A 13768-nucleotide genomic window follows, 5' to 3' on the forward strand; every position below is an offset into this window, starting at 1 on the left:
GGATGCAAAAGGAAATACAGGGTTTTGTAACCCTGTACTTTTCCCCAGGACAAAACAGACTGATCAAGAGAGTGTCCTACTATCAAAATCCCACTCCATCCAGCTTTTTTGGGGGTGGATCCATCAGGATTCCAGCAGTTTTCTTCAGAATCTTACCTAGGATTTGTTGGAAGTTCCTCAAAATGGCTTGCATGAACTGTTTTGGGCTCTAAGTAACCAGAATTTTTCAACAAAACTGTCACAGAAGTTTCTAACCAGCTCTGAGTGGCTGCTGTGGTGGAGATTCAGCATGAATTAATGCTACTACATTAACTTTTCCTGGTGCTCATGTGTGTATCCAGGGGCTGAGCAGAGCTCTGTTCTGTTAAAAACTGCAAATTCATAGCTATAGCCCTTTCTACCCACCATCCTCACCTCACACAGAGGATACGCCAAGATCCCCAAAGTAGGGCTTCTTCAGTACCTCTAGGAGAAGCTAGCTCCATCACTCCTTTCTTCCTGATCCATGTTAAGTTTTCTATGCTTACGTGATAAAGGGAACACCTTAGAAAGGTGCATGCACCTGAGCTGTGTATGATATATTTTATATTATGTAAATAAAAGAACTTACCAGACCTGCTAGTGCGACCAGTGTTGTCTGTACTTGAGTCATGTTCCCATTTTCAAAAAGATCATTTGCTTCAAAAATATCATGTGGCTTCATACCATAAACTTGGATGGCCTTTATAAAATTCCCAATATTCTCCAGCTAAACAGAAACAAAACAGTGAGCTGCACACTGAACATTTCATTCTGGAAAATATTTACAACTGCAAAATGTATGGTAGGCCCTTTTTTCAAGGTTAGGATTTTGTCAGAGATTAAATAAAGTAAATACAGGCAGGATAGTTAAAATGACTAGTAATAATCAGGTTGCTTCTACTTGGTTCTGCATTTTGATTTTTTCATTTTGTATACCAAGAATTCATCTAGACTGGGAGCAGTCTCCATCAGTATAAAGTTTATTTCAAATGCCTTTGATAAGAATATATATTTTAATTTTTTTTTTGTTTTTTTATAAAGTTTGTTTGTGGTAAAGTGGAATGCTAACTGGCTTGTAATACTCAGCTAGAACCAGCAACAGATAAGGCAGCCAACTTTGCCCAGACTAACTGCAGTACAGCTTTTACAAGGGACTGCAAACATAATATAAACCTACAGTATGAGACGGACTACTCCTTATAAAGAAATGTATAGTTTAATTCTGATTTCAACTTGCATATCTAGAGAAGATACATAGTCAATCATTTGTAACAAAACCTTTTAAATATGATTACTTCATTCCAAGACTGCCCCCAAAAACCTAAGCGTAATTAAAGAAAAAAAAAAAGACATGTATTCCTTTTCTGCAAGAAGCCACTTCATGCAGTCACCCTGAACATGACTGCTTGCAGGGCAGTGTATTTCATATGACTCCCAAAAGCTTTGGCTGAATGGAAAATTCCAATTAGGGTTTAAATAATACACAAGTTGAAATACTCCTTGCTTTTAAGAAAAGACATCTTGGAATACCGTTCCACTTTTCCACTGAAAATTTGCTAGTACTTCATGTTTTTTCAAACATTTATACTGACATACCACTTGGAAGGCAATCCCACTACATTAGGGATTGTTTATTTATTCATTTTCTTAAAATGTTCACATACAGTTAAGCATACACTGGCAAAATATAAGGAGGAAGATCTCAGTCACAATTTAGAAATAATAAAAGGAAGTGGTGCTTTTTTTTTTTTGTTTGTTTTTTTTACCTGATGCCAATTTAGTTTAGATTGATTGATTTTCTTCACTGATCCTGGCTGCAATTTATTTATAAGTCTGGAGAAAAAAAAAAACATTAAATGCTTAAACAACGAATCTCATTTTAAGACCATTTCTGTAGATGTTATGTAAAAATCTTTATTGTTTATGCTACGCTTGTGCCGACCTGAGGCAGAAGAGTTGAAATTATTTTTAATTAATGTTAAAATGCTGATTTTCAAAGCCAAGTGATTTGGCAAGTTTAATACATAGATCAGGAATGGAATTTAAATAGTGAGTACTAATGATGATTTTCAGAATACTTTTGATGAAATACCAGAGACCCAATTTTCAATTCTGTTTGTTACTTCAGAGAAGAGGACTTGGATATGGAAACCATCTTCCCCTTGGTAGCAACTTTTTTCAGACAAAGGACTGCACTGACCTGTTCAAAGGGAAATCCCCATCTTGTGCTCTCTAGACACAGGAAAGGGCAAAACGATTCAAGAAAAGAATGTTTCTTACTCGCATAGAATTATACCATCCTTTAATCCCAACTGAAAGTTGGCACCAATGCTCAGCCCTGTAACCTCTTCTATCCAGTTGCGTAGATCATCTTCTACTTGTGGGTCATACTTCAGTGCAATCTGTAATATAAATCAGTGAGACACATCAATGTCCTTTGTCCTGAAACATTTTAATTCAGCTCTAATGTTAGTCTGCAGGCCAGGATATTCTGAAACTTTTTGGGCATTTCTTATATTTGTAAATAAAGTTAAAAAAAAAAAAAGTGTCAGATTCAGGTAAACACCATTTAATGCTAGAAATATCTTGAAAATGTATAAAATAGGGTTAGCACCTAGCTAAAGAATATTCGTTTTCATATGCTCGAGTCACAAAAGCATCTTTGGAAACATACAACAGAAGCTCTAAAATTGCAGCAAGGAAAACAGGATTAAATATGAAGAAAAAGCATTCCCCTTGTGAGAAAGTTTTGGATCTTGCTTAGATAACAGATTAGACACACCACAAAGAATTTTCTTTTTAAAAAATGGTCAACACTGGGTAAAAACAGTCCTTTGTTGTTTTAGGACTTACAGTGAATCCTTGTACGGCTTTCTTCTGCCCCTTCCTACTACAGGAAAGTTAGTTGTTATAGGGTTGTATAGGAACACTTGTGGGCTTGCAGTCTGTAGGATCCCAGGGTATACAGCTCTCTCAGGAGAACTCCAATATCTGTTTTTAGCCAGAGGGGACAACAGATCTGTAGTCTGTAGGATCCCAGAACAAAAGACTCTCTCAGGGACATGTTTACACCCTTAAGCGCAGCTCTGCCTTGTCTTCTGCCTGACTTCAGACTAACACAGCTAGTAAGCTATAGCAGCAAAACTTGCCTCATGGAGAAATATCTTTGGCCCACAGAAGGCACCTTTTCCTAGTAGTTTATACCAAGGATGGATAAAATACAGCCCACGAGCCAGATCCAGCCCATTAACTAATTTTATCCAGCCTGCAGTCAGCTGGCGGCTCTGGCTGCTGTGTGATGCTGGGCAGGCAAGGATGTTTCCACTGCACCAGGCAGGCAGGATTGCTTTCACTTAGCACTGATGCAGCGGTGTCAGCTGTAGACCTGGGTAGACACCCCCATCGTCCCCACCTGGAATCTGCTGGCCATGTCCACAGCTGATGCTGGCACCCGCCTGGGGCTGCTTCTGGCACGCTGGGTGGGGTCAGCATAAGCTGTGGACACAAGCGGCACGTTCCAGGTTGGGGTGGGGACCAGGGCATGCTACAGTTCTAGGCAGCACAGGGATCGGGGCAAGACAGAAATGTAGCCCTTGAGAAAATATCAAAACTGATTAAGTGGCCCTCCAGCCCAAATAATTGCCTATCTCTGGTTTATGCCATTAAAGCACCTTACCTAAATGTGGTTAGACTTTTTTGCAACAACTTCCATGAACAAATTTAAATGAGATACTTGACTGTTGGGTTTACCAAAGTGCAGATTATAAACCTAATCCTGCTGACCATGGAAATCTGCCCAGCTGAACTAGAACTGCATTCTGCTTCTTAACAGGCTTGCAAAATGCTATATATTTAAATAGGACTGAAAATTTTGGACTTGCTGTTTACTCTCAGAACAGCACAGAAAAGGCTGTACTTTTAGCATGATGCTGATCAGACTAAATCCGAGTACAAGGTTAAAAATGAACAACTCCATTTGCTTTTTTAACCTCAGCAATCCACAAATGTTAATAGACTAAGAAAAGGAAAAAACCCCAACAAACTAAATTAAAAACATATTCTGATTCCTATCTTACCTTCTGAAAGGGGAGTGGAACATTTCTATGCCCCTGGGTTTGCTTCAGGAATTTTCCAAGTGTTCTACTCATCTTACGGGGTTATTTATATGGCAGCAGTTATCAGGAGTCCTGGTCCCGGTCAAGACCATAACCCCTCATTCTCTTATCTGGCCTTAGAATAATTTGTCAGATGTTACCCATCCTTAAATTTCAGCACAATATAAGGACTATAGTTCCTATTTAAAATATTACGTCATTCTCCTATTTTATAAAAGTGTTCTGTTTCTCTTATTATAAAAAGGCACCCTGAGCCTTCTTGGGGAAGGCAGAATATAAATCAGATAAAAGTACGAGTGAACAGTACTGCAGAAGAGCTGAGAAGTTCTCGTGTTCCACCTACTCTTAGAACAGGACTGTCCAACTTCCGAGTGGCTCGGGGCTGCAGGTCTTTCCACCATTGTGTGCGGGCTGCATGCTATACAACGTTGCTCAGCCCCACCTCCTGTGCCAGAATCCCTCAGTGGGCAGGGCCCCTTGACTGGCATCCTGCCCTCAGAAGCAGTGGGAGCTTGGGGGAGGAAGAGGGAGCCCAGAGACTCCAGTGGCACCAGTTGGACACCAATGGTGGGGGGTGGGGGGAAACAGCACCCAGACAGGAGTCTGGTGGGTGCAGGTTAACCCTTCAGGGGGCCACACATACCCATTGGACAGCCCTGTCTTCCAAACCAAGAGAAAGGGAAATGGGACCAGATAATTTTCCTTCCCTGAACAATGCCACAAGACTGCAAAAGTTACTATTCTACCATTCTTGTTTGATATTATAGATAAGACTACACGACTTGCAGGGTTAGTGAGAGTTCATGGCTCCATAAAGGAAGCAAAACTAGTTTTACATCCTGGAAAAGTCTTGACAAAAAATGGACTGAGTGACAGCTGCTAGGAACTCTGCCAGGGCTACAGCAATCACAGCCAGACATCGTGCCCTTCAGTTCCACCACAGCAAAGAAAAGAGTTTCAAAATTCATTCTTCAATAAAAATTCATGATTGAGGCAGGTAGGATACAGGTTTCATAGGTTAGAAAATTTAAACTGTAATGCTGAAATACAGCAGAGTAAATGCTTTATTTCGGATGTTACTTAAGACATTGGTACAGACCTACCCAAGCAGTCATGTTGTATAGTCTCATTTATCCTTCAGAAGCAACACAGCCACAGTCATTTCCATTTCATGCTCACCAGTGTTTACCATCACTATGCAGTAGGGTCAGCCTCAGCATTTTATAAAGAAAGGCTGTAAAATAATTCTTTGGAATTCACCCCAAATTTTACCAATTTACTTTTTACATAACTTGTATGTGGATTCTGGTGAGCCCCATATCCCACAAACCTTCTGCTTTCAGCTCTACTGCTTAGTCTGCAAAGGCTTTTTCTTAGTTCCTTAACCAGCATAATGGCTAGGTCTCTTAATAAACATATCTCCAACTCTGTATACAAGCTACCTCCAACTTTCTAATATATCAGTCTGGTCTTCAAAGTCAAAGACAACTTTATTATTTAGAACAGCTGCAGACAAAATGCTTTATTTTACAAAGGAAACAGAAGAGAAGCCATGTCTGAATGTGCAACGTTTAAATTACACACTCAAATAAGCACCGAGTCTGGGGTCAGTATTCCACAGAACAAAATATTCAGGTTAATGACTGATGCATGGCCACCATATAAGCCCCCCTTCACTGTCTCCCTTAAAATAACATTTTTTAAAAAGAGATAACACAGTAGCTCACTTGGATGGGAGGGTGACATTGAAGCAACCTTACACTTTTTTCAACTTTAAATCTAAAATCTGCTAAAAGCCTATGCTTTGCCTACCCTTGAGTAGAACTTTAATTAAGGCAACAATATGTGCCTGAGTTTGCATAAAGTCTTAATTGTGTTAAACCAGGAGGATAGTGCTAACACATTTTATCATTTCAGTAATGATCAAGACATCCTAGTACAAAGTAGTATATACTATTCCTTGTGATCAGCAATTCATTTTCGTACTTTAAATACCACTAAAATTCCCCAGCCCAATTTGCTCCCTTTTTAAAAGGATAGGTAGAAACTAGGTTGAAAAATCATGCAAGGAAATACTGAAGATACATATTTATCTCTCAGAAAAAACCACCTTGTGCACACACTATGCAAGTCAGTGAGGAAGGGAATTAAAGACTATAATCTGCATAAAGCAATTTGTTTTCCATTTTTATTTCTAGACCACTTTTTTTTTTTTTAAACCTATTAGAAAAACATTCCTTGTCGAGTAGTAAGTACATTCCAAGTTTGATGCATCAAAATGAAGTAGTAAGCTGAGCATGAAATGCCTTTCCTTCAACCCCATAGTCAGATAACTAAGAAACAGCCAGATGGAATCCTACCAACCTCCCAAAAAACTTATTGACTTTGAGTGGAAGGCACACATGAAAAATGCAGGCCCAAGCTGCAGTTGTTCCAACGGTTTTCAGTTCATGTCCATTAAGACATGTAAAGTGCCTTCCAATCTGTAAGCATAATGTTTATCTATGGACATGCAAAAAGGCAGGGGCGGGTGAAATCACATTTATTGTGAAGAGTCATATCAGCACTGAGTGCCAGAGTTACTGTCAATTCCAGTGATTACATGGTAATACAATATTACCATGATTGCTTCTCTGGGATTACATGACTCACTGATGGCACTCAGCAAAGACTAGGTGAAAAACTAGACTGTATTAGGAGTCCAAGGGAAGAATGGTGGCAATTTCTTTCAAGACTGTTATATACAAAGCATCCAAAAAGCCTGCTAGGAACTGCAAAGAGCTAACTGAAAACAAGCTCTAAATATGTGACAAGCAGTTAAACAATAGGGAGTTTATGTGTTATGCGGGCACAGAGGATCAAGGATACTATACTGTCATACTGAAGGTACAGATCTCTTGGTCTTAGTGACGCAGGATAAAGAGCTCTAATACTAAATTAGGAAATATTTTCAAGTTTTCCACATGCAATCTGCCAGATTTTTTCCAACTTTCTTTTTGATGTTATCTAGGAGGAAAGAACTGGAAGCTTTAATACACCGAAAAATTCTAAGACTCCTTTTTTCCATTATTACTAGCTTGAGAGCCAACATCTGATCCTTTTTAAAGTGCCCTACTTACAACTGAATATGTTCGAAAGTCTTTACAATTACATCTGTGGCAAAAGAAAGCATGTTCCAGTAAAGAAAAAGAAACAGTTAATGAGCTTCATCTACAGTACTAATTATGAAGCTGCTATGAATCTGGTATTTTGGAAATCCTTCTAGAAAATGACTCTGTAAAATGTACATGGAAAACTTAAAGCAAAAGAAGCCTACTGAGCACTACAAATTAATTTCAGCAAGCAAGGTCATAATTAAATGAATGCTATACAATTAAGTATTCAGGTTATTTTTAATTAATTTCCTATCTGCATTATAGCACAGTCCTTAATCATACTATTGCTCAAATAGCTCACTGATTACAACTTTAAAAAAATTTACATGTATACATAAAACTTTTAATTCCTGCATACTTATACCTTCCTTTCCATGATGCAGTGTAACAGACTTTCTAATATTTTCTTCTAAAGTAGACATTAACTACTTTTGTCAGCACTTGCATAATTTATATGCTTAAACCAGAATTTCACTTCTTTCTGAAGACACGTTTCTAAGCATTAACATCTCAAGTTGCAACAAAGGTGTCTAAGAATCGGCAGTTTAAGCGTTTATTACAAGGAAGTGTATGTGATTTTCTTTTTTCGTGTTATCTACTCAAACTTACAACTTCAAATACTGGATGTACTAAGGCACAGTTAATCATTACACAAAACAGTTGGTTCATTAAAAGATACAACCCCCCCAGAAAAGAAAAAAAATCCTTTGATTCTTGCATATTTCCTGGAACATCACAGCTACAACACTCCAACCCTATTTGAGGAAGCAAGAATTTTAAAAGTTTGCCTGTTCACTATTAACTGAAAGAAGTAGTTAGCTGTGTTAGCCTGAAGTTTCGCAGAAGGCAGGGCATGATGGCACCTTCAAGTAACTGATTTCATAGCGTCTGACTACATTTGCTGTCACCTACAAAAACTTCTGCTTTTCTAAATGAAAAGGTATCATCCTTCCCTGCCTTCTGCCTCTATTAACTGGAAGTATTTTCACTGAAAAAGGACAAATTAAGCTATTTTATCACTGTCCAAAAAACTGTGAAAGTGTGCACTACTGTGTTCAATATGTCTTACAGATTCATGTACAAACCCAGGGGTGGGCAGGTAGGCAGCTGCTGCAACTCTGACTCTGGCCCTGAGCCTAGGTCAAGACCTCCTGCCCCTCCTCTGCACTTTTGCCCCCCCCCCATCTACCCCCTTCCACCAGTTCAGGCTCGGTTCCCTCCTGGGGAAGGAATACATGGAAACTTCATCCCCTGCTTGGCCAGTCAGCAGTGTCAACACTGCTGCATTACCTAGCAAGGGCTAAAGCTACCATGTGCTGTGCTCCGGAGGGGGACTTTGGCCTTCTCCTGACTGGTATGAGCTCCCCTGCAAGTTTAATGTTGCATCAACAACAAAAAACAACAAACAAAAAAACAAAACAAACCACCACCACCCCGCAATAAAAGTAAGAACTCTAAGTAATTTTAAGTAATGATTGAACACCTTTTCCTCTGTCATCTTAATGCTATGTAGAAGATGTATGCAACCAAAGGGAGAAATTACCTAACTGATGACAGAGGAAACCATTGTTATATTTAGGGTACTGGAAATTCAACTAAACCCCCTCCAATTTTTCAGTATGGAAATGTCATGTTACTTGTAAACAATATCAACTATAAATTTAAAAAAAAGAAATGAAAATATTTATTTCCTGGAGGTGGTTTAAGGGGAGAATGGATACCGGAACTTAACATCCACTGGACAGTAAGAAAAGGGTGAGATGAGTACATGGACAATTCATCCTTATAATGTATGCTGTCAAATCAAGTCACACAACTTCTAAATCATGCTTAGAATTTCAAAGTTATAGCTGAATGGATGCTAATGTATTTTTTCACTCAGGCTAAACTGATGTCTTTGGGTCACAGTGAAGAATGAAGTACAGTATAGTAACACTTTACATGTATACATTACCCCCCCCACACACTTTTCATTCCAGAGTTCTAGATGTTATACACACTTGTTCATTCTCCTGTAGGTTGATAGGGATCTTATTTTACAGGATGAAAATACAGGATCCTTCCTTTTCCAGCTTGATACATTCTGTTCTGGTCAACTAGAGCACCATTTTCTAAAAGGCTTAACCCACCTTCACCCCCACCCATGTTCCTCACCCTCATACACAAATTTTAATGATAAAAACAACTAATTAGATTCCAGGAAACAGCTCAAGTCATCTTGGCTAATTTGGTCCAGTTCCCATTCCCTGCCCTGCCCCTCCCCCCACCACCCAACAAACATATAAGGGACCAGAGCGGATCAATACCAAAAGACTGTATTCACTCAAATCCAAAATAAACACCCCCAAAGGTGGAAAATACCTCTTTGTCTTAAATTCAAGTACCACCCTGGGGTAGGCAGCTGCTGTGGCTCTGGCCCTGGTGACTGCCCCTGGCTGGAATGGCTTATGCAATGGGGGAAGTACAAGGGAAAATGTGGTACAGCAGGGGTTGTCAGCTGGGAGTACACGCAGGCAGGCAGGAATGGAGTGCCACCACCCTGCACCTCTGCCTCCCAGGAGCAGGGACAGGGCAGGGGAGAGGGGGGTGTGAGGGCAGCAGTGCCAGCTAGGGTGGAGGTGACGGGGAGGGGGAAAGCGTGCACACAGCAGCTGCCGCTGCTTCTCACCGCCTCGCGCTGCCAATGCTCTGGCCGCACGCCACACCCCCCGCCTCCAGCCACCAGGGGGCCACTTACTAAAAAAGGTTGAAAACCCCTGCAGTACAGGAGAGACCATGTGGTCAGAGCCCCTGGGAAGCATGGGGGAGGGGGTGTACAGCAGGGAAAGCACAGGGGAAACTGTGAAGTTTGAGGGGTAACTGCAGGGGAGATCACACAGCATGAGAGGAGCTCCTGCTACTCTGGCTGGGCTGCAGCCAGAGCCACCACACAGGGATGGGGAGAGTGCAGGGGAGGGAGTGGCTGGCAGGGGCAGGGCAACTGGCTGGGGTCTGCACTTGAGATCTCCAATCATTAGATTCTATATATGGAGAATTGTAATACATTTATAATTTTTCATGTATAGAATAATTATAAGGGGGGGGGGGTCCTTTTAAAAATTTAAAGTTGTCTTGGCTTCGGATAAATCTGACAGTAAAGAACACTCAAGGTTAATATCCTAATTTTAAAACATAGCAATACTTCATACTGTCCATGATCACAAATGGACTTTCAATTGTTCTTTATTGTACAGCTTTTCAGAGCATACACTTTAAGGACTACATATGCCAAATTTGAAGTTTAAGAAGTTCAGCTGCCATTATGGGGGGGAGGGGGAGAAGTACCACAACAATTTTAAAGAAATGGAATTTTTAAACTAACACAACCAGAAGAATTTTAGGGGTGCACCAATGAAGATTTTTTGGGCCAATACTGATGGCTGATTATTAACAAGCCATATCAGCTGATACTGATCCAATTATCAATATGCAGCCCGGCAGCTTGGGAGAGCAGTGTCCGGCTGGTAAGTCTCTTGGTGGGGGGAAGGGGCAGATTGAGGCCATTGTGGTGAGGGAGGGTGTGGGGCTGGGGCTGGTTCCAGGACGGAGCCATGAGCAACAAATCCAGGGGGCATGGGGAAGGGGGGGTAACTCCCACCGCTGCACGCACCCCTGGGGGAGCCATGGGGACATGTGCCCCCCCAATCTGTGTGCAGGGTAGGGGCGGTGTGGTGCCAGGCTCTTCCTGGTGGGAGGGCTGGGCTGGGGCTGTGCCGCAGCAGTGACACTGGGAAGTGGGGGCTGCCACTGTCGCCTGCCCCGAGTGCAGCCCCAGCCCAGTCCTCCCACACCGGGAAGAGCCTGGCATCACCCCTGGCCCCAGTGGCAGCCCACTCTCACCCCACACACAGATCTAGGGGGGCACATGTCCCTCATGCCATGGCTCCCCCAGGGATGCATGCAGCAGTGGGAGCTGCCCCCCCCACTCACAGTGCCGTCCCACACACAGCCTCAGCCTCACTCCTTCCCTCACTGCAGGGGCCTCAGTTGTCCCCCCCATTCCTTCCCCACCCCCAACACACTTACCAGCTAGACGCTGCTCTCCAAGCTGTCCGCATGCATGCTGTGGCTAAACATGCACATGGCATTTATTGGCGACATTATCAGCCACATCAGCCAAAAAAAATGCTGACTGCCAATAACATCAATTTTCCTTTTATCAGTGCCAATACGATATGTACCTCTAAAGAATTTTGCTCCAACTTTCAGACAGCCACCAGAAGGTAGGCACAACCCAAAAATATCAGCACCAAGAACAGCGAGAGTGTGGTAAGTGAAAGAAAACAGTATGATGATAGCACTTTTAATCAATCACCTGGGATGCTTCATATCATCTCACCACATTAAAAACTTATGAGTGATTAAGTCTTAAAACTCCCCTTTGAGATGGCTTTAAGGAGCAGTCAGGTTAAAGTAACTTGCCCATGGGAATGCCACAGTAAGCCTGAGCACCAGGATTGCAACTTAAAACTCCTAACCGGTACACTATGATAGTCTTACACAAGAAGGACAATGCAAAGGCAACATCAAAAGCACATCTACAACCTTTTCAGTGTGCTGTAGCCTCTCTTGTATTTGAAGACAGGTTGATATAAATATTGTAATCTTTACCTAAGGAACTTACTCTGTGAGCATGAATTCAAGTCTCCTGATACAGGTATCCAGCAGTTATTTTAAACATTAACAAATTCAAGATACATACAGTTGTATGTATACCCACATCTACATGGTAAATTTACTGTGCTTGGGAGCAGCATACCACACTACTCTGCCTGGGCTGGAAATAATGTAACAGCATCCATGCAAGCACTGAGCACAGGTGAATTAGCATGGGAGGAGAGGGAGCAAAAAGCTAACCGATTGTCACCAGGCAGTAACAATTAGCTTAGCTGGACTGCCAAAGCAATGCAGCTGTATTTCTTTTGGTTTATGAGGCAACTTGCATGAAGGGGCTGAACATGCTTGAGGGCACAGCTCTCAGGCATGGTAAGTTTAAAACTTCCCATGTAGACATGGTCTCTTGTATAAATATGAGTGGAAAAATAGTATGTTGTCATTTCATTGCATCTTCTGTCCTTAAAAAGGAAACCAGCTGCACAACTTAGAGCAGAGACATGGCTAGAGCTTTTCCTCAGTGCAAAAAAAGCTTATGCATAAGCCTCCTTGCATATTTCTGATGAAATATGAAAATTAATACTGTATTTAATTCTTGATTTTATTATGTGAATATCCCTTATTGGGAAAATTTGGCAGGGTGCATACACTTGCTTAAAATGACATTAAAAAAAGGGTGTTTTTTTCCTAAGGGAAAAAAAAGAGAGATTGAAAGGAGAGGTGGAGGATGGTCTGGAATATGGGAGCATATAATTCAATCCAGAATGTATGCTAATATTCTGTTCACACACCACTAGCCTTATGGTACTACATACAAATAAAAATAAAAATCTGTCCAGTTAAGTTTAGGAAGTTGTTTTGTGGACCAAAATTTTTCCTTCATGGAAAACTGGATTTACTTTCTGACTCAGAAATTAAACCAAGCTTGCTTGTTTCTAATGTATATTTGTCTTTAAACTGGAGACTATGCTCAGGACACAGCCTCAGCCTCTACCAGTCAAGCAGGCAGGCATCTGGTTTGCTCTGGTCTCTGCTGGGACCCTCTACCTTCCCTTTCTCCATTGACAACAAAACAAGGGGGAGGAACAAGATCAGGAACTTTCTTGCCTGGTATACAAGGCTGTTAGATATTAAAGCTGTTGACTGCAGCTGCAAAAAGCTCAGTTCCAACTTCTCAGAAAGGGTGGAAATAGTGGAGCTGAGGGGGACAAATGGGTTCACAAAAGCTTCTCTCCGAGAAGTCACAAGCAATGTTATAATAAACAGAAACTAGGAACTACCAGCCCCAAAATACACTTCATAAGAAGATTGAAAAAGGGGTTGCAATGTAGTAAAAACACGACTGTCAATCTGAACAGCAGAATTTGACATTCAGACTCTGATTTCACTTACAGTAGCTCCACCTGCTTTAGTTATCACTTCAACAGAGACCATTTCAGTATGCATCTTCACAGGCCACATGCAAGAGTTTAGCATGTTGCCAGAGTGAAGAAACATGTAGATACTGTCACAGAAACTTAAAAACACCTGTTGTCAAGCAAGTAGCAACTCTTTTCCTAATCCATAATTCATGTCACTGCTTTACTCTTTACTTCTGAGGCGGATTTTCTTGTTTTAAAACATAAATGATTTAAATGTTATAGGATAAAAGTGTGTCTTAAACTGTCAACCTAAAAAAATGGAGAGAAACAAGTAACACTTTCCTGTGTACTGCCTTTTTTTAAGTCAGAAAAGTCTTCAGATACACTGTAGTTACACTGACAGATCACACTGTCTAGAGAGTTTTAGTTTCCACTGTTACAGTTTCCTTCTCAAACCATTAAG

At 41.1% G+C, this 13768-nt stretch overlaps 1 protein-coding gene across 1 annotated transcript in view; it reads right to left on the bottom strand.

Annotated features, from left to right (window-relative positions):
• CNN3 (calponin 3) overlaps positions 1-13768 on the bottom strand; it is a 35317-nt gene that overhangs the window by 3108 nt on the left and 18441 nt on the right. The window contains exons 2-4 of the mRNA XM_006266549.4: positions 2302-2423; positions 1788-1854; positions 611-748 (exon numbers count right to left, since the gene is read on the bottom strand). Of these exons, the coding sequence (XP_006266611.1) occupies positions 611-748; positions 1788-1854; positions 2302-2423 (327 nt within the window). The remainder of the gene's footprint in view (positions 1-610; positions 749-1787; positions 1855-2301; positions 2424-13768) is intronic.

This window comes from Alligator mississippiensis, chromosome 5 (assembly GCF_030867095.1).
Source record: "Alligator mississippiensis isolate rAllMis1 chromosome 5, rAllMis1, whole genome shotgun sequence".
NCBI classification, from domain to species: Eukaryota; Metazoa; Chordata; order Crocodylia; family Alligatoridae; genus Alligator; species Alligator mississippiensis.